This window comes from Pogona vitticeps, chromosome 5 (assembly GCF_051106095.1).
Source record: "Pogona vitticeps strain Pit_001003342236 chromosome 5, PviZW2.1, whole genome shotgun sequence".
In the NCBI taxonomy this organism is placed as follows: Eukaryota; Metazoa; Chordata; class Lepidosauria; order Squamata; family Agamidae; genus Pogona; species Pogona vitticeps.
The window spans coordinates 20,350,904-20,371,527 of record NC_135787.1 but is presented as its reverse complement, the minus strand read 5'-3'; the positions used below and the strand labels follow the sequence as shown (position 1 = coordinate 20,371,527).

At 40.4% G+C, this 20,624-nt stretch overlaps 1 protein-coding gene across 1 annotated transcript in view; it reads left to right on the top strand.

The window, feature by feature from the left end:
- TSPAN5 (tetraspanin 5) overlaps positions 1-20,624 on the top strand; it is a 76,324-nt gene that overhangs the window by 40,229 nt on the left and 15,471 nt on the right. The window contains exon 2 of the mRNA XM_020802921.3: positions 13,587-13,637. Coding sequence (XP_020658580.1) covers positions 13,587-13,637 — 51 coding nt within the window. The remainder of the gene's footprint in view (positions 1-13,586; positions 13,638-20,624) is intronic.

Genomic DNA, 20,624 nt, shown 5'->3' with positions numbered 1-20,624 from the left:
GAGGATGTTTTTTCTGCTTCCCACTGGAGTCCCTTATGACCTTTGGCAATTTTTATTTGACTTGCTGGAGTGCCATTCAATATAGTGGTCGTAGGAGTTGCAGCCAGGATGAAAGAACAAGACCTGTCCATTAACTCTTATATTCCAGTAATCTGTCCTTGAAGGATATGTAATGCAGGTGTGGACAGTCTGTTAGATCTGCATTTGTTTCAACCTGAACATAGGTTCTGCGTTAAATCTTCTTTTTTTTAATGGGAACTAGATTCTGCATGGAACTTAAACTTAAAACATTCTGAGTCTGGAATTTGTATTCCATACTAAAACTGAACAAAGTATATGCACATCTGTTCAAGATGTGCCCTTCCGCATGAAAAACTATTCATTATTTTAAAATGGCAAAAAGGGCAGGGAAATAAATTAGGTAAACATCATATTTCATCTTCCTTGACTTGATCCAAAGATGGCTCACAGAGTATTTGTTACTCAGGTTATAGGGAAGTCCATATCGGGGATCAGAACTCATCTTGATTCACACAAATATGCAGCCTGATTTTTAAAACTGGATGTTCATGATACATAGTTCACCAAAACCAGTGCTACCCAATGGAATGTCACTGAGCAATGTACACAGTAGAGGTAGAGTAGAGGTAAGCTACTTAAGCATGGGTAATCATGTGCAGTATCTGGTGGTTTGAGTTCACAAATCTGCAGGCTTAGAACTGTTCATCTATTTTTAGTTTGTCTTCTCATAGCTCCCATCTCTTGTACAAGCTGCAACTGTGTTTTCGGTTCTGACAGACTATCAAGCCATAGAGAGCAGAAATTATATTATTGCAAATGTGTTTTAAAAAACTGTTTCCGGTTTGTTGGCCACTTGTTATCTATGGCTTATTTTTTAAATTTTGTGTCAGGCCAAAGTTAATCATGTGAAGGCAAGAGGAGAAGAGGACGACAGAGGATGAGATGTTTGCACAGTGTCACTGAAGCTACCAACATGAATTTGATCAAACTCTGGGAGGCAGTGGAAGACAGGAGAGCCTGGCGTGCTCTGGTCCATGGGGTCACAAAGAGTTGGGACACGACTAAACAACAAAAAGTTAATCATGATTTGGCGTGATATATGAGATGATCCAGAAAATGGATTCTCAGTGCTTTTTCCAAAGCAGGACATAGAGGAAGCTGCCTAAATGTATACTGGATATATCAGCTTTTCTTCTTATTTGAGTATGGTTAAACATGCAGGACTACCTATGTCTAAAGAAGAAATGTGTTGAATTAAGAGGAAATGTTCATAATAAATGACTGTATTTGAATAATGCTATTAGATTATCCTCCATTGCTTTCTTTACTTTACTTTATTTGGATTTATAGCCCGCCCCTCTAGACAAGGTCTACTTGGGGTGGCTTACAAAAAAATAAATTACTATAAAAATATAATTACTAAAAGCTTAATAATACGACCAACTAACTAATGGATATACACATTATCAAGATGGGAAACAAAAGAACGAGACAGTTAATTGACTGGAGGTAAGGCCTGCCTAAAGAGCCAAGTTTTTAAATGGCTTTTAAAAACACCCAGCGAGGGAGCCAGACAAATTTCCGTTGGTAAAGCATTCCACAGCTGAGGGGTCACTGCCGAGAAGGCCCGGTTTCTTGTTCTTTCTTTCCAGGCCTCTCTCGGTGTAAGGCCCCTTTCTTCCTGACAGAAGCTTTCTTCCTGACAGTTCTTGTGAACTGATTCCTCTTTCTTGAGTTATATTAACACATAGCTTATGGTAATCTTGGGCAGCCCCTCACCCAGGAGGCATGGAGAAGGGAGGTTGAACTCTCAACTCCTGGCGGGCACTCTAACCTACTGAGTTATACCAGTTCCCCCTAGGCAATGCATGTTATAAAATGTATTCTTTATGTTTATGTTTATGTGCTGTTAATGTGTGGTTTTAATTTCATAATAATCTGTAAGTTGCTAATAGAAGGTAATAAATAGAAAGTACATACCGTATTTTTCGCTCCATAAGACGCACCGAACGTTAAGACGCACTTAATTTTTAAATACTGAAAATTAAAATAAAATAAAAATATATAAACAGAGCAAGTCCCACACTGGGACTGCCAAAAAAAAAATTACCAAAAAACAAAGCAACATAGAAACATGCCCCCCAGCCCAAATCTACCCTCCAAAGCCCACCCAGAACATTTTTTTAAAAAGTAAAAAGAAGTAACTAATTTTTAAATACCAAAAAATGAAGTAAAAATAAATAAACAGAGCAAGTCTCATGCTGGGACTGCAAAAAAATCACCAAAACACAAAGCAACATAGAAACATACCCCCCAGCCCAAATCTACCCTCCAAAACCCACCCAGAACATGTTTAAAAAAGTAAAAAGAAGCAACTAATTTTTAAATACCAAAAAATAAAGTAAAAATAAATAAACAGAGCAAGTCTCATGCTGGGACTGCAAAAAAAAAAAAAAAATCACCAAAACACAAAGCAACATAGAAACATACCCCCAGCCCAAATCTACCCTCCAAAACCCACCCAGAACATTTTTTAAAAAGTAAAAAGCAGCAACTAATTTTTAAATACCAAAAAATAAAGTAAAAATAAATAAACAGAGCAAGTCCCATGCTGGGATTGCAAAAAAATCACCAAAACACAAAGCAACATAGAAACATACCCCCAGCCCAAATCTACCCTCCAAAACCCACCCAGAACATTTTTTAAAAAGTAAAAAGCAGCACCTTACCGGTCAAAAGCCTCCTGGAGGTCCTCAGAAGCCAGCGATGGTGGTGGTGGGGGACTCCCCACGGGGCCTGCTGAGGCCTCCGGAGGCCTGGGAAGCCAGCGATGGTGCCTGGGGGAGGCCCCCACGGGGCCTGCTGAGGCCTCCGGAGGCCAGGGAAGCCAGCGATGGTGCCTGGGGGAGGCCCCCACGGGGCCTGCTGAGGCCTCCGGAGGCCTGGGAAGCCAGCGATGGTGCCTGGGGGAGGCCCCCACGGGGCCTGCTGAGGCCTCCGGAGGCCTGGGAAGCCAGCGATGGTGCCTGGAGGAGGCCCCCACGGGGCCTGTTGAGGCCTCCGGAGGCCTGGGAAGCCAGCGATGGTGGCATGGAGGGGACAGTATTCGCTCCATAAGACGCATGCACTCCCCCCCCCCAGTTTTTTTGGGAGAAAAAGTGCGTCTTATGGTGCAAAAGTACGGTAGTTTAATAAATCTTAATTATGTAATAATTTTATCTCTGTAATCAGTTATCTGACTTAATGTATGTTGACTTAAAACCAGCTAAGCATTCTATCCTGGAACACTGAGACTTTTCTTTTTCCTATTTATTTAAAGACTATAACCCTATTCCTGAAAGCTGCTGGCTTTCACACAGCTTTGTGCAAAATCCAAACATGAGTGAGTGAAGCCTTCATAAAGCCACTAAGGCTGCAAAGCCAGATTTTGGGAATTTGATTCCCCACTGTGCTTTCTTCAGAGGGGCTTGACGATGCATAGGGTCCCGTCCAGCTCTTCATTTCTAAGATGATCATGATGATCAAATGATGAAAGGTGAGTTTTTGAGTCTTGCAGGATTCTTTCCCAGACTTTCCCAAAACTTGTATGGTGAGAAAAGGAAGAGAAAAGTCCAAAAATCAACCTGACTAAATGTCGATGCTGCATGATGTGAGTTTAAAATCATGGCTTACAAGAGAAGGCTCGGGTATTGGGATTCACTTCTGGGAAGCAAAATCAAATTGCTTTATGTCAACTGTTCAGATTCTTAGTCATTCTGTCTTTTCCATTGTATGGTATGGAAATGTGCCTTGGCTTACAGCATTGGCAGACAACATTACTGTGACTTTCAAACTGTAAGTTCTGGTGACCACTGGATTTTCTTGGAAATTTATCAAATGTACTCAGTGAGAAAATCTGATAGACTGCTGATTCACCAATACTGATCTGCCTTTTTATGTCCACATTACAGTGAGCTCAGTATGTAAATATAGAACTTGGAGAAAAGTAAATACTATATGTGAACTCTAGAACATGCCCCAGAAAGCAATTCACAGGAATACTGAAAAATTAAAAGCCAGTAGTTTAAATTATGCATGCATTGCACATTATGTTGGTTTGTTGATCACTACTATTTTTCATGTTTCATTAAATGTGTTGAGAGAGTAAATAACATCCAGTATTGTTTTGCTTCCTTATAATGCTTTGCCTGTTGTATATATGTATCATGTTTGTTTGCTCTCATATAAGGTTATAAGAGCCTCGTGGTGCAGTGGTTAAACTGCTGTACTGCAGCCAAAACTGTGCTCACGACCCTGGGTTCAGTCCCAGGTAACCGGCTCAAGGTTGACTCGGCCTTCTATCCTTCCGAGGTCGGTAAAATGAGTACCCATCTTGCTGGGGGGGGGCAATGGGTAGCCTGCATAATTAACTTGGAAACCGCCCAGAGAGTGCTTGAACCGCTATGGGGCGGTATACAAGCAGCACACTTTTTTTTTTGGCTTTATGGTTTCCTTATTTTTTTCTGTCTCTTTAGTAACTTTTGCTCTGTGGTTTAGATATCTGGCTGTGGAGCCAGTGGTTGGGAGTTCAATTCTTCACTCTGTCTTTATGACAGAAGCTGGACTTGATGATCCATAGGGTCCTTCAAGACCTGCAGTTCTAAGATGATGATACACCCTTTGATTTGTGGATGTCGTACGCTAGGTTTAGCAACTGCAACTGCAAAACTAAATAAGTTTTCCTCTTACAGAAACTGAAGTATGATGCCTTTTCAATCAGAACACAGCTAAATAGAAACCAAGACTAGGAAAATCAAGAGGGGAGGACTCCTAGGTTTTTGTTGATCTGGCACAAGAACATATGGGTGGTTTAAGGGGAAGATATTTCTTCTGTACAGCTCTTGGTTGGAATACAAAGAACTAAGTTGTTCAGGGTGTGGTATTTTTTTAAATAGCTGGCACGTGTAGTCTGTTCTGTAAGCAATCTGTATCACACCATAATGCCTTCTCAATTCCTTAGGAGGGAGACGATAAAGGCTTGCCAACTTCAAAACTTCAGCTGTTTCTTAGGAGGCTGTGGCCAATTGTTTTTGTAGCTTTTCTTTCATCAAACCATCTGTGCTCCCCACAATTCCATCTCCTTATAGCTCAAAGAGATTTCCTAATGCTTTTTCTGACCAGTGTGTGCCAGCAAAAAGGATTAGCAGCTACAGGATGGAAAAAAAATACTGTAGTGCACCAGGTGAATATAAAATGAAATCGGACTGCAACTATAATAAGGACATTTTAATCAATTGATCATATGGATTTTAGTCAAATTAATTTACTAACATATTTATGCATGTATTAAAAATAACATTTCTTAAGCAAGATACATAATATTTTTAAGGTGACATACTCATTGTAGTTGTGCCTCATCTATAAAGGTAAAGGTAAAGGTTCCCCTTGACAATTTTTGTCCAGTCGTGTCCGACTCTAGGGGGTGGCGCTCATCCTGCTCTTCAAGCCATAGAGCCAGCGTTTGTCCGAAGACAATCTTTCCGTGGTCACATGGCCAGTGTGATTTAGACACGGAACACTGTTTACCTTCCCACCGAGATGGTACCTATTTATCTACTTGCATTTGCATGCTTTCGAACCGCTAGGTTGGCGGGAGCTGGGACAAGCAACGGGCGCTCACTCCGTTGCGTGGATTCGATCTTACGACTGCTTGGTCTTCTGACCCTGCAGCACAGGCTTCTGCGGTTTAGCCCACAGCGCCACCACATCCCTTGTGCCTCATCTATGGAAAGGCATTTTTATGTTTGAATGTAAAAGATGATAACTTATCTAAAATGGTGATTGCTAAGTTTGTATTGATTGTACTTATACAAATCACTAAAATATGTACAGTGCAAACTCCAGGCACTGGGGAAGGATCCAACATTTTGACCAGGCTGCCACCACAGTTGCTTGCTGTACAATTTGCAGCAGGAGCAGAGCAAAATATATTGTATGTGGGAAGAGAAGTCATAATCTTCCAGTACTAAAAGTGAGTCCCATCTACCCAGAATTTATTAGAGTTATTTGAGAATTTGCCTTCTTCGTGGTCTCTGTGAATGCACACTAATGGGTTCATCTGTGCCTGCGCAGAGCAGCCTCGGAACTTTCTAGAGCTTGAGCACATGGTGCCGGGACCTCCTACATGCTGGCTATAACCCCGCCCCTGGCGCCAAGTGCCTCAGTTCTGTTCTTGCTGCTGCACTGCCATCTTTCGCACTTCAAAGGAACTTTTTGTGGCCTTCCATGGCCATCCAAAGGAGTGCCAGCCACTGCTCAAGCTATCTCCAAGTGGATTGTGGCTACCATACGGCTTGCCTACCAACTCCTCTCCCGGGCACAGTCAAGGCCCATTCGATGAGGGCTATGGCCTCCTCGGCTGCTTTTCTCTGTGGAGTGGACATTGTGGACATTTGCTGAGCAGCTACATGGGCTATGCCATCCACCTTTGCCTGTCACTATTGCCTTGATGTCCAGGCCAAGACTGAGGCTGCGGTGGGTCGTGCTGTCTTGGTTTCTGTGCTCTTGTGATGTCCCTCCTCTAAGTAAGTTAGCCAGTCACCAATTAGTGTGTATTCACAGAGACCACGAAGAAGAAAAATAGGTTACTTACTTGTAACTCTGGTTCTTTGAGTGGTTATCTGTGAATTCACACTCCCCGCTGTACATCATGTGTGCTACCTGCATGCGGTGCAGTGGCGGACAGTTCAAAAGAACTGAGGCACTCGTGTGGGAGGTCCTAGCACCATGTGATTGAGCTCTAGAAAGTTCAGAGGCTAGTCTACACAGGCGCTGATTAACCCATTAGTATGTATTCACAGATGATCACTTGAAGAACCAGAGATACAGGTAAGTAACCTCTTTTTCCCCTGAAGAAATTTGGATGAAATGTCCACCCCTTCTCTATTCACTAAATAGAGTGAAGAGATTTTGTAATACATTTGCATATCACTCTTGTGGCTGTATAGGAACATCTGTGTACAGTGGGGTCTTGACTTGAGAACTTAATCCGTATTGGAAGGCGGTTCTCAAGTCAAAAAGTCTGTAAGTCAAGTCTCCATTGACCTACAGTGCATTGAAAACCGATTAATCCCATAACAGGCCGTTTTTGTTCCATTTTGGTTTTTTTCTGGTCTGTAAGTCAATTCTCAGGCTGCAAGTCAAACCTAAATTTTGCGGCCAGAGAAGTCTGTAAGTCAAGCCGTCTGTAAGTCAAGCCGTCTGTAAGTCAAGGGTCCACTGTATTATGTCAGTGCTGCTGTAGTGCCATTACTTCTTGCCTTTATCTTTATTGCTTTTCTTCTGCAACTATTCATTTCCACTATTATTTTTAACAGTTGCAGCAGTGGCACTGGTAGGGGGTGGGGAAATGCAGAAGGTCCAATAACAAAGTACATACGTGTAAATGTCTTGGCAGTTATTTAGCCAGGTGGTCCCAGCCCTGCTACTGCAAGGTCAAGGAAGAGGTGTTTATGCACAAGAAAGAAAGCAGTCAGCAGCTCCACACACGACTTCAGTTCCAGTCAAGAGTGAGAGTACAGGCTGCACCAGTTTCATATGAATAAGATCTGGAATATCTAGATCAGCGATGGTGAATCTATGGCACACGTGTCACAGCTGGTACACAGTGCCCTCTCTGCAGGCACACGAGCCATAAGTCACCAGATTGCTACCCCTGAGGAGGTTTGGCTGCAGCCACGGTGCTAGTGCCCCAACAGGCAGCGGGCCAGGATCTGGAACAGCTGTTGCTGGCGGGGATTGGGCCCGACAGGAGGCAGATCCGGAGTGGGGTTTGGAGGCACCTCCGTGCCCAAGATTCCCCTTTCCACTGCCACTGACTCTTGTGTCTGTTACTGTATCTAATCTTCTAACTCTGGATTCATATTAAGGTTGGGGCAATTTAATAGAATTGAACAGACATATTTTCTGTAAAATATTCTAGTCTACTTTTGAATATATTTGGCAGAATTTGATTTAGAACAAGTAGCAGTTAGGACAAGCTGTTAAACTAAATGGGCTATTTGTACTCCCCCTTTCTGTTTGCCTAATAGGTTTAAACAGAATTGATCAGACTCAGTGGTTCTGGAATTCTGACTCACAGAAACCCATAACAATGTGAATCTTATTGTTGTGCACTATGAGACCATGACCAAGTTTTACATGGAGCCAAACACCCTTGATCCATCTACTTAAGAGTGGTTGTATTAGCATTCTGAACTTGGTACTTTTGGATGGTTTGAGCCTGAACTTCTAGCATTCCTAAACATTACCTAGGGATGGGTCATAGCTTATTCATGACACACTCTATGTATTCAGAATGTCCCAGGTTTATTTTTCGCCATCTCTAGATAAGGGTAGGAAAGAACCATGTCCCAAACCATGTCCCAAAATCCTGGAGAGCCACTGCAAGTCAGAGTTGACAGTGCTGAGCAAGGTGGTCCCAATAGATAAGATGGCTTCTTATCCTTGCTGGAAAGAGGTTACTGGGAGCTAAAGTCCAAAATTTCTGGAAGATCTGGAAAAAACATCTGTAGTCAAAGTTGGAAACGATTTTGTTGATGTCAGAATTCCCATTTCACACCTGTTCAGCAGACTCTCAGATTTGAGCATTTGCGATACTTAGCATGTCTTGAGGAACCCAAATACCCAATTACAGTGGGGTCTTGACTTACGAACGGCTCGACATACGAACGTTTCGACTTACGAACTGCTCTGGACTCAACTTGCGAACTTATTCGAGTTACGAACTCTTTTTTTCCTTTTTTTAAAAGCTAAGACATCTTAGGTTAAAAGGAAAAAAGAAAAAATATCCCCCTCTAGTGGCAGAAGGCGGAATAGCAGCTTCCCATTAGTTTCTATGGACGAAAAGAGCAGATATGGATTAAATGGTTTTCAATGCATTCCTATGGGAAATGAAGATTCGACTTATGAACTTTTCAACCTGAGAACTGCCTTCCAATACGGATTAAGTTCGTAAGTCGAGACCCCACAGTATGCGTGCATTGTAAAAATGCAAAGGCCTAATATTTATATTTTTGAAGAATATACACAGACACACTTAAGTCAATGTGGAAAAGATACATCAAGAAAAATGTAGAAAATGTGTATATCAGGAAAAGCATACAGAAAATGCATGCACATTCCCATGTGGGAAAAACAAGGTTTGAATTGGGTACTAATAAAGGACTGAGTAAAATGCAGGTAATATTTGGCAAAATGCAACAAGACTGAAAACTTCTTACATCTTTAGCTAAACTGACTGGCAGCAACGTTCTAGGTTTTCGGTTTACGAATTAGACAGGAGTCTTTTCCAGTCCTGCTTGGAAATGCCAGGGATTGAATCCTGGACAGTTTACATGCAGAATACATGGTCTGCCACTGAGCTACTGCCTCCAACTAGTGCTATTTTCTTAAGGCATTTCTGTTCACCATCTGTGTTCATTATGCTTCCTGTAAGTATCTGAATGATTAAAAAAAAGGGAAAAGTCTAGGGCATATAGCCAAAACTGCTGGATATGTAATCTTGTAGGACATTGCAGTGTTCATTTTTGAAGAAATAGAAATTCTCTGTGTTCTGTATTTTGGAAATGCAGAACGCAGTCCCATCTGGATACATCAGGCAGAAGTGAAATATGATTCACCTGATGATCTTTGCAAACGTCTTTTCCCCCCCTGTTAAGTGACTGTGTCTTTCTCTTGTGAGTCAAGGTAGAGACAAAGGGAATTATGTACAGTAACAACTTTGTACTTTTGAATATGACCAGTGCGCAGTGCCAGAATGTTTATGATTAAAGTGGATGTCAGTACAGTATTTTATCTGTAATTACTGTGTCGCTGTGTAATTCCTTGTTGACCCTGTAATATCAGGCAATAGATTTAATATTTGATAACCTGAAGCTTCTAGATGAACGCTTTTGTGATACGAATTCAGTTAAGTGATTACAAATGACTTGTCATGACTTAATTCACTAGTATTTGTAATGAGGCTTTCCTGCCGACAGAGGTTCAAGGATTAAGCAATGGACTGCAGGCTAATTGGAGAATTTAAGAGAGTGCTTGAAGCACTATGGGGCAGTATATAAGCAGCACACTTTTCTTTGCTTTGCTTTTTGTACTTTGGAATGAAGGGAGACTAATATCCAGAATATGAAGAAATTATATATGGAGGATTCTGACATGTTATGTTCTTTGCGCTGTTTTTGGTCGTGAAATGTTACATTTTGCCAAAATAAGTCTTTATGGAGCAAATGAGAGCTAATAGCTTTTGTCCACTTGGTTCTCCACACTATCCATTGTATGAATGCATCTTATCAAAACTAATCTTGAAACACTACGCTGCTCTGGCTTAGAAAATGATCACAACCTGTATTATGTTATCGTAGGTCTGGTTCTTGTTTTCTGTGGTGGAGAGAGTCTCATTATTTGTGTTGTTTGTTACTGAAATTATGCTAGTTGGAACTCAACTGGCGAAGTCCCTGTAGAGTATTAAGATTGTACAGCATTACTTCCAGTGTATTATCTTTTTGGTCTCATTCTGCTTATCACACTGTGGGTAGTTATGAATATGTGCGCTCTGTGGCTTCTTCCCCCCCCCCCACTAATGACATTTGATTCTCTTTTAATGTCCTTTTGGACACTGCTGAACTCTTGAAACAGTGTACGTAGTGTTGACATTTTGGAAATTGTGTTTGTCAGTAGATGTACTACCATAACTGGAATGATTACTAGAATATTAGCTCAAATTTTAAAGACACAGCTTAGTGCAGCGTGGAAACATGAGTCTTTGGCAAGGATCCTAGAAAGGTTCATGACCCTGTAATTTGGCAGCCCTTCAGCATCCTACCTGAACCAGCTAGTTTGAGGAGACCTAGGTAGAGAATTTTTTTATTGTTGTTGTTTTTGTTTTTGTTGACAGTATACTGAGTGTTGAGGTACATTCTTCTTGAAGAAGTGGCATGAGTCTAAAAATGTTTGTTTTGATGTGATTATACTGTTCTAAATCAATAAATAAACAGAAATGGTACTGGTACTGCAAAATATTTCATGGGTGGAGAACCTTAACAGTTATCAGCCAAACAAATTATTGCCATAACAATGAACAAATTGGCTGGTTCTCATAAGAATGTAACTCTGAAATCAGTTGTAATCATGACCTTGGTAATATGTATGCCAGTATAAATTTATCAAAATATAAATAGGATCTGACTATGGAAGATGGTAGAAAGGAAAATGATGGGTTTCCCTTTCAGATGCTTGGTGATCAGATAGCATTTTCCATTGTTGAGTCTGTTTTACTGCTTTCTAGGGCAAATGCAGCTATAGCAGGCATGCATTTGCCAGTGAAACTGTTGTAATCCATCATTGCATGAATATTTTCAGTGTCATACAAATGTGAGCTTTCCAAAGCATCATTTTTTAGAAGTTGGTCTTAAATTGTCCCATTTATGTTGCCCATTACCTGAATGGGCAACATAAATGGGACAATTTAGTCATTAAAGAGTTAGACATAATCTATACATTTGTAATAGAAATTATCTTAGTTTCTGTCACTGAATTGAGAATAAGAATTGCTGGATCAAATCACTGTTTCAGCCAACCAAATATCTTGCCTCAGCGTAAGCTCTGGCTAACTGGATGCTCTGGGGAAGCCATGAGAGCCTATTCAGGCAGTCACCTTCTGTTTCTTACTTCCTTCTTCTACTATTGGTAGTCAGAAACATTTATGCCTGCTGGCAGATCTGGTCTGTGAAATGATCTTATCCCATGAAGTTAAACTAAAGGCGAGAAATGTTGGCTCAATAATATCTTGGTAGCCACAATATCCTCATCCTACCTTAAACAATACTTTTATTGGTCATGGGATACCTTTTTATTTATCCGAGTTTAGGCACCACTGAATTGAAAGAAACAGACTTCCGAGTTGACATGTACTGTGTTGTCTTGTAAACCTTCAGTCATTCTGTTAGTTTTTAAACTTTAATGCGCGGTTTGGTCTAAGATGCATTGAAAATACAGTCCTTCAGGGCGAGATTCCTATTAGTTATTTACTCCAGATTAAGAGCGGAGGCAATTTGCAGACAGTTAATGATTGGCCATGTATGCCCTGTTGTGTGCCAAATCATTTAACTGGCAGTCAATAAGGAATACAAGACTTGCTGACTAGCAGGATTTGGCAACTGCAATTTAAGCCATGCAGTTTGGGCAGCATACATAATAAAGGATTCTTGCCATTGTATCTCAAGATGGGGTTCAAATGTTAATTCTAAATACAGAGTTGGGGTAGCATTTGTGTTGTGACATTTTTTTCAGTTCTGGAATATTTATCCATAGTTCACAGTATTTCTTAAAGGGCGTGTTTACATTTACATTTAACTTGCATTAAGCTCCATTCTAAATGGAATCGTAGAAATCATGTGTTAGTCACATAATGTTTGGATCGGTATCTGTGTCCTCTTGGGAAAAACTTGATTCATTTAAGCTGTGTTGTATTTTGGTTGAGGGGGCTACACTGGCTTTTAGAATTATTGCATTTGAGGTTGTGTCCTTTTGTCTGCCCACCCAACCCTCAAATTCTCCACTCAACCCTGCTGCTGTGGTGAGAGAGAGGAAGAGGGAAGGTCTACTGATGAAGCTCCTGGTCCGTTTAGAAAACCTGGCTGCTTCTGTCACTTTAAGAATGCTGCTTCTGTCACTTTAAGAATGCTCCCCGCGAGGCAGGGAGAAGCAGCATATGTGAGCCGGTCCAATCTTGAGGGAGGCAAATGGGAAAGCCCATGTTGCAGGGTTGGAGGAGCGAAGAGCTCCTTCTAGTCCCTAAAAGCACTATCTCTCTGTGCCTCTTTTCTTTCCGGGAACAGCAGGTGCATTCTTAAAGGGACAGCCTACAGCAGGAGCATGAAGTGACTGTGAGAGAAAGATTGAACAAATCCTCCCTGCACCTGCCTGATCCTCTTTCCTTTCCCCAGCTGCGATGCGGCTTGTTGCTGCTGCCTCTGCTGGTTATTTGAAAGTGCAGTTCACAGCGACAGAGGGCTTTATATATATGGAAACAATAGAAACAAATCGGTTTTCACCTGTGTGCTAAAATAAAAAACTATCTGGCAGAAGAACATTTTAAATTGCTTTCCAATCAGAAAACATGCTTCCCTGGCAAAATAATTCATTCTTCTGTTTACATTCTGGAGACACCTTATTTTAAACTGCTTTTATTAAAAAACAAAATGCTATATTAATAATAGTTCTTATTGTCAGTGAGATCAAGCCCCAAGTCTGTCCTTGTAGCAGTCTTGTAAGTGAAATAAGTCTGAGAATATATTGCCAAAATGTATCCTGTATCTGAGTTGAGTCAGATTGACTTTGATGAGGGTTGCTTCTCAGATATGGAGTCACATACTGTAATGGCCAATAGGTAATTTACAACAGCTTAAGATGTTCCTTCCGTATCTTCTTTGATGCTGTACTTGGATATTACAACTGATGAGAGCAAGATAAAAGGCTACATAAACTCTCTTGCAATGTGTTCTTACTTCCGTTTTTCTCTCTTTCAGTTCCTGGGCATAGCATTTCTTGGAATTGGACTGTGGGCATGGAATGAAAAGGTAAGTTGGACATTGAGTCAATTAAATTTAATTGCTCCACCCCCATGTTGCCTTGATTAGAACTCCGTATAATATAAACAATACCAAATTGAGTATTTCTGGGGCACAAATAATAAAGTTCAGACTAGCAGTGGAGAATGTGACTCACCATATGTTTATTTTTCTGCATCTTCCATCAGTCTTCAGCAGTAGCAATGCTGGCTAAGACTCATGGGAGTTGCAGTGGAGCACCATATGTTCTCTGTCCTTGGCTACGCTCTAATGGGATGCTGTGATAAGCAAAACCAACTTCAGATTACAGATTCAGACTGTTTTTGGTGGTCACTTGCAAATCATGGAGAAATGTCATGACAGACCATGGTTTATGATTTGCCTTGACTGTGTGTGTGTGTGTGTGTGTGTGTGTGTGTGTGTGTGTGTGTGTGTGTGTGTGTGTGTGTACGTACGTACGTACAGTGATGCCTCGCTTAACGACGTTAATTTGTTCCAGCGAAATCGCTGTAGAGCGGAAACGTCGTAAAGCGAAAATAACAAAAACCATTGAAACGCATTAAAACCCAGTTAATGTGTTCCAATGGGCTAAATACAAAGATCCTCCATATGACGGCCATTTTCGGTGCCTGTATAGTGAGAAATCTGTCCCTAAGCTCAGCGGGGAGCCATTTTGAGCACCCGGTGGCCATTCTGAAAACCCAACGATCAGCTGTTTTGATCGTTGTAATGCAAAGAATAGGCTCCCAAAGCAGGGAACCGATCTTTGCAAAGCGAAAAAACCCCATTCAAAACATCGTTTTGCGATCGAAATTGCGATCGCAAAAACATCGGTGTGAGGCGGATTCGTCATAAAGCAGGATAATCATTAAGTGGGGCATGACTGTATTTATTTATTTATTTATTTATTTATTTATTTATTTATTTATTTAAAAATTCTCACTACAGTACTTTATAACGAAGGTATTACCAGAGCTTTTCCAGCAGGTATTTATTTGTTGGTATGATAGTGCATAGAACCACAGTATGAACTCGATTACCCAAATGCAGTCTGACTTAACTAAAACTCTGTTGGTAGAGCCGACTTCTTTAATGTAGTGACAGTCCTAGGGGAAACAACACAGGAATGTTTTAGGGCTGGTAGAGACGTACTGTGTATTGAGGATGATGATCATAATTCTAGTGGTACCTTTGCAGCTGTCTGTATGCAGATTGTTTTTTTTTTAATGGGAGAATTTTCAGGGTATTCAACTCCCCACTTGCAATCTGAAATAGTCCAGTACAGGATGAATTTTGCCTTATGATTATTTGCTTTATTATATCTGTAAGTGTGTTAGTTGATTTAACTGATAAGCTCTGGATAGCTATAGCATTAGGCTTCTTAAGTGGATTTGGTTGAGTGGCAAGTTTATATTTCAGAGCTTCTATGTGCTATTTAGTTTTTTAAAAATGTATTTCCTGCTGCTTTAAGTGCATTGCACTATGTGGTGTACACACTAAGAGAAAAGAGGGATCCTGCTGCTGCTGATCAGCGAATGCAGTCCCTGGTTGTGAGAAATAATTAACACTCAGTAATCTATTTTCGGAGGCATTGTTTGAAGTTTTCCTAAACTTCACTCTGCAGTTTGCCTAGATTATGGTTATGAAGATGTGCTGATCCATAATTTGAAGCCTGATATGTGGATCCATAGATGCATAATCTGCACAACCTTCTTCCTGTATCAGAAACATGCCTATAGTTAATAGAATGCAGTATAAAATTAGACAATTCAAATACATTTGAAATTGGTTTATGAAAATAACACTGTAGAGCTTAGGTAAATTTATCAGATACGGTAATTTTTGCCCAATTAACTGTTAACATCAAAAGCGTTTGGGGCATCTTACATCATATCATCCATAATACACATTGAGGGTCATAGACTGCACTGATAATACTGTGACATTTTCTGTTCTTTCCAGCACTCGGAGATGTTGGTGTGTAATCTTAAACACTTACATATTGAAGAGTCATCATTAGAGATGACAGTATTCATACGAATATGAATATCTCCACACAGCTGGACTTAACGAGGGGCCAGCCCCTGGGACCAAAACATCCACTCATGCATCCTGCTGCAGTGGTGGCCTTGTTCATCCTTCCAATTGCTCCAGGAGCACCACTCTCTTCCCACTCAGCAGCTGTGCAGAGATTATAGGAGCCTCATGGCACAGTGGTTAAATCGCTGTACTGCAGCTAAAACTGTGCTCACGACCTGGGGTTCAAATCCCAGGTAGCTGGCTCAAGGTTGACTCAGCCTTCTATCCTTCCGAGGTCGGTAAAATGAGTACCCATCTTGCTGGGGGGGGGGGGGCAATGTGTAGCCTGCATAATTAAATTGTAAACCGCCCAGAGAGTGCTTGAAGCGCTATGGGGCGGTATATAAGCAGCAAGCTTTGCTTTTTTTGCTTTTTTTGCTCTTTCTCCCTCCCCTTGCCTGGAGTGGCTAGCTGAGCGGAAAGAAAGTGGTGCTCTGGGAACAATAGGATGGATGAGTGGGGCTGCTACCGCAGCAAGAAGTGTGAGTTAAGTCCAGCTGTGGGGAGGGGATATTCATATACAAATACCCCCATCTATAGTCAGCCTCTTAAGGTCTGGGCTATGAAGCTAGGATAGCCACTTATACAGCACCAAATGGAGAAACCAAGAAGAGATTGAGTTGCATAAAATTGCATATGGTAATTTGTATGTGCAGATACATACTTTTTATACTTTTAAACAAATTACAGTGCCTCTCACACTGTGGGAAAGATAATGACTTGTGTGCTTGTCAAGTCTGCTTGTCAACCTGGCCTATCTTACAAAAGAATTGTTGTATGGATAAATTGAAGAGAAGGACACCATGTACAGTATGCTGCTTTGTGCTAATTTTCCATGATATTGCCGTTGTGGGAGGAAAAAAAGCATGTACAGATTTCCTCATTTATTACACTTTGCGTGGATTTCCAAAGTGCTTTGAAAACTGCCTTAGCACTGGAATAAGACTAAAGCACATTGCCATCTTTCTTTTGGTTAAATATGTGTGGGTATTCATATTCTGGATTTTTTGTTGGCAGTTTCAAAGGTTCCTTTAATCTGCCCTCTATTATGTTGCAACAAATGTTTGGGTAGCAATAAAATGTAAAAATTATTCTATATGAGCTGGGAAGTTCTCTGAAGCAAATTCAGTTAATTTTAATATTTAGAAAGTGAAGCATTTGCAGTCTTCCTAGAAGTTCAAAAATAGAATTCTGAGCATTAAGTTCGTGCTGTAAATTTGAACAGGAATATTCTATACTTTTACTTTTTTCAAAGAAGGTGCTGAGAGTATTTTTCTGGATTTAATTCAATCAGAATCTGTTCTAGGGCCATTGTCAACCAGTTAAAAGTTTCAAGGCACATGCGCATAATACAGAAATCTGCATAAAATTTGCATATGCTAATTTATATTGGTATATGCAGATTATACAATTTATCTGAATTTTTCAGAAGGTAAAATGTGTCAGTTTCTTTTCTAAAGTCATTTTCCATACAACCAATTCTTCCAATTAATTTTTATCCTACCCTAGATCATCCCACACCAATAGTTTCTCTCTTCAGTTACGATCAAGTCATGATGGTATGAAGTAACTTATCTCACAGATAAGAATGGCTAACATTTTTTCTCTCCATGAGAGGAAAGGGTTTGCTTGTTCTTATTCTTGCCAGTAGCCAGCTAAAAACTTGCCCAACAGTTGGGCTGTTGCAAATTAGCATTGCAAACAACAAATCTGTCTGAACTGTTAGTGATGTGCATGAGTCATGGTGTGGATTTAACAATCTTTCCACTTGGTTATGAAAAACGTGTACATTGTTAGCTGCTCTCAATATCCTTTGTCTTTGTAGGATATAAATATGAAATATCTGCAATTGATGGCCTGTAATTTTGTTATTTGGACAGCATATTAAAACTCCTATTAGAGAGAGAAATGGTTCCTTTCAGACTGATAATACAGTGGTGCCTCGCAAGACGAATGCCTCGCAGGACAAAAAACTCGCAAGATGAATGGTTTTGGCAATGGGGTTGATGACTCGCAAGACAAATATTCCTATGGTCGTGCTTCACAAGACGAATGTTTTCCGTTTTTTGTTCCTGCCTCTTGTTTGCTGATTTTTAAATGTTTTTCTATGATGTTTAAAAAGTTAAAGTTTTTTGATTGAAAATTTTTAAATCATCTGCACAATATGTATGGCTTTAAAGAGCACTTAATAAGCCCTTTGTAAACCAAATTTGACTTTGTTCTGACTTTTTTTGCCCATAGGAACACATTAATTAAATTTTAATGCATTCCTATGGGAAAACACGTTTCACAAGACAAATTTTTCACAAGACAACATTAACCACGGAACGAATTAAATTTGTCTTGTGAGGCACCACTGTATACATAAGGGTATTGAAAGAGCTAGTGGATCAAAGCTTTCAATATTTAATACGTTTTGTGCCATCTTAAAGACTAAACAGCCTTGTTTGGCATATGTTTTTGTGAACTATAGGTAACATTATCAGATGTTTCTTATGAAGTGGGCTGTGGCCCATCAAAGCTTACAGTATGATGAATTAGCTTTCTCTAAATTGTTAGTCTTCAAAGTGCTGCAAGATGCTTCTTTTCACTTCAAGAGATACACCTCTGGAAATAGAAATAATCACTGTTGACCTGCCTCACTGTCTCTTTACAAGCTATGCTGGTTGCAAAGAGATTGAAGAGTTGCATTGTGGCTGTCAAAGAAGAAAGCGAGCAGATTCGGCCTATTAAAAACCAGCATGTCATAGTAGTTCGATTTCCTTTCAGACTCTGCATATATTTATTAGTCAGGGTTCATTGGTCATACAGATGCATGGGAAAGTCTACCTCCTATTCAGAGAGAAGAAACAAAAACAGTACAAACTATATTTTGGGTTTTCTTCTGCAGACCACCAGCACTACAGCTCCCTTTTCATTTTGAAAACAATGCTATTGGCTTCAGAGAGCTCCTGAAATTTCCTTCAGTTGTACAGTGGGGTCTCTACTTAAGAACGTCTCTACTTAAGAACAATCCACTTAAGAACAGCTCCATTTGCTAACTTTTGCTTCTACTTGAGAACAGAAATCCAAGATAAGAACAGGAAAAAAAACCTCTCCTGCTCTTTTTTTAACCTTAGGTCATCTTAGGTTAAAAAAAAATTCTCCCCCTAGTGGTAGAGTACGTATTAACTAGCTTTGCATTAGTTCCTATGGGAACTAATGCTTCAATGTACGAACACACCTCTACATAACAAAAAAACAGCCAGAACGGATTAATTGGTTTTCAGTCCATTCCTATGGGAAATTTTGCTTCAACTTAAGAACGTTTCAACTTAAGAACACCATTCCAAAATGGATTAAGTTCTTAAGTAGAGGTTCCACTGTAGTTTCTATGGACGGAAAAGAGCAGATACGGATTAAATGGTTTTCAATGCATTCCTATGGGAAATGCAGATTCAACATAAGAACTTTTCAACTTGAGAACCACCTTCCAATACGGATTAAGTTCTTAAGTAGAGACCCCACTGTATTATAATTGGTATGTGGAAAAGATTGATACCCCTCTGCTAGAACTAGAGTGGCCACTTACTCCCTACGCCCCCATACAAGAAATAGAAAAATGAAAGAAAAAGAAGAAATGCATCATGAGAAAAGAGGACAGCAATTTGCATGTGAATGTAAAAGCAAATTAAAAATACTTATTGGCCAGAATCCTGTGGACATTTTTTTCTGGACTAAGTGAAATCCTGTAAATTACAGCAGTGAATTGTAGCATATTAATGAGGTGACAGTTACACAACTGGTACTTTGTTATCTATAATTTAGTAACCTGTAATTTGTACAATTTCACTTACCCTGGAGTAAAATCCAAATAGGCTTCTGGCCACTATGATTTAAACAATATAATAACTGTCACAATAGTGGACAAGACTGTGATCTGTTTTGCCTGTTCAGTATGCTGTCTTTTGCAAAGTACCAGCTACTCTTCTCTGTGCTTGGATTGGACAGTGCTTCAAGCAAAGGTCACTTTAAATTAGGGGTCGGTCCTCTTGGAAGTGATATATGTGGCCATTCTAATAAGAACAGGAAAGTAATGGAAGTGAATACATGAATTCTATATATGTTGGTGTTTCTGTTTTGAATGGCCTTGAATAATTGTTTTCTGAAAAAAGCAGGTAGATCAACCTGATCATATTTCTGTGGTACTTGGGGAAAGGACGCCACTCTGATAACTATTATAATGTAGCAACATTTTTCCAATTCGGCCATCTGGCACTTGTGGCTACAGTGGTGCCTCGAACGTCCCTACTTACAACCATTTCGAGTTACGACCAGCTCTGGCCGCAAAATTTTGCTTCTACTTGCGAGCTTCCACTTACAAACAGAAAAAGGCAGGGGAAAAAGGCGGTAAATTCAAATTTCTAACTGTAGGTGGTGACAAGGCTGCATCTTTGTAGCTCTTTTGCCCCAGCAGTTAGAGTGTGTACATCGGAGGAGGCTTGGGATTTCTTCACTTCTGCTTTGAGTGAGTGTGCGTGTGTGTGTTTGCAGGGAGGCTTCGGGTGCCTGGTAAGGTAAGGTGTTGTTTTATGCTTTTTAAAAATGGTTCTGGATGTTTTTGCAGCATGGTTTTGAGCTGGGGGGGTTTATGTTTCTGTGTTGTGCTGGGTCTTGGGGGGTTTGTTTGTTTTTTGTCCCCCCTATTTCCAGTGGGTCTTTTTTATTTTTTATTTTTTTGCTTTTTGGAGTGTTTTTCCCCATTTCCGATGCGTCTTGGGGGGTTTGTTTGTTTTTTGGTTTCCCCCCTCAATTTCTGATGGGTCTTGGGGGTTTGGTTGCTTTGGGGGGTTCTGCATTTCTGATGGCTTGGGGGGGTTGGTTGCTGTTGGGGGGGTTTGCCCCCATTTCCGATGGGTCTTGCATGCCTCCCTTGCT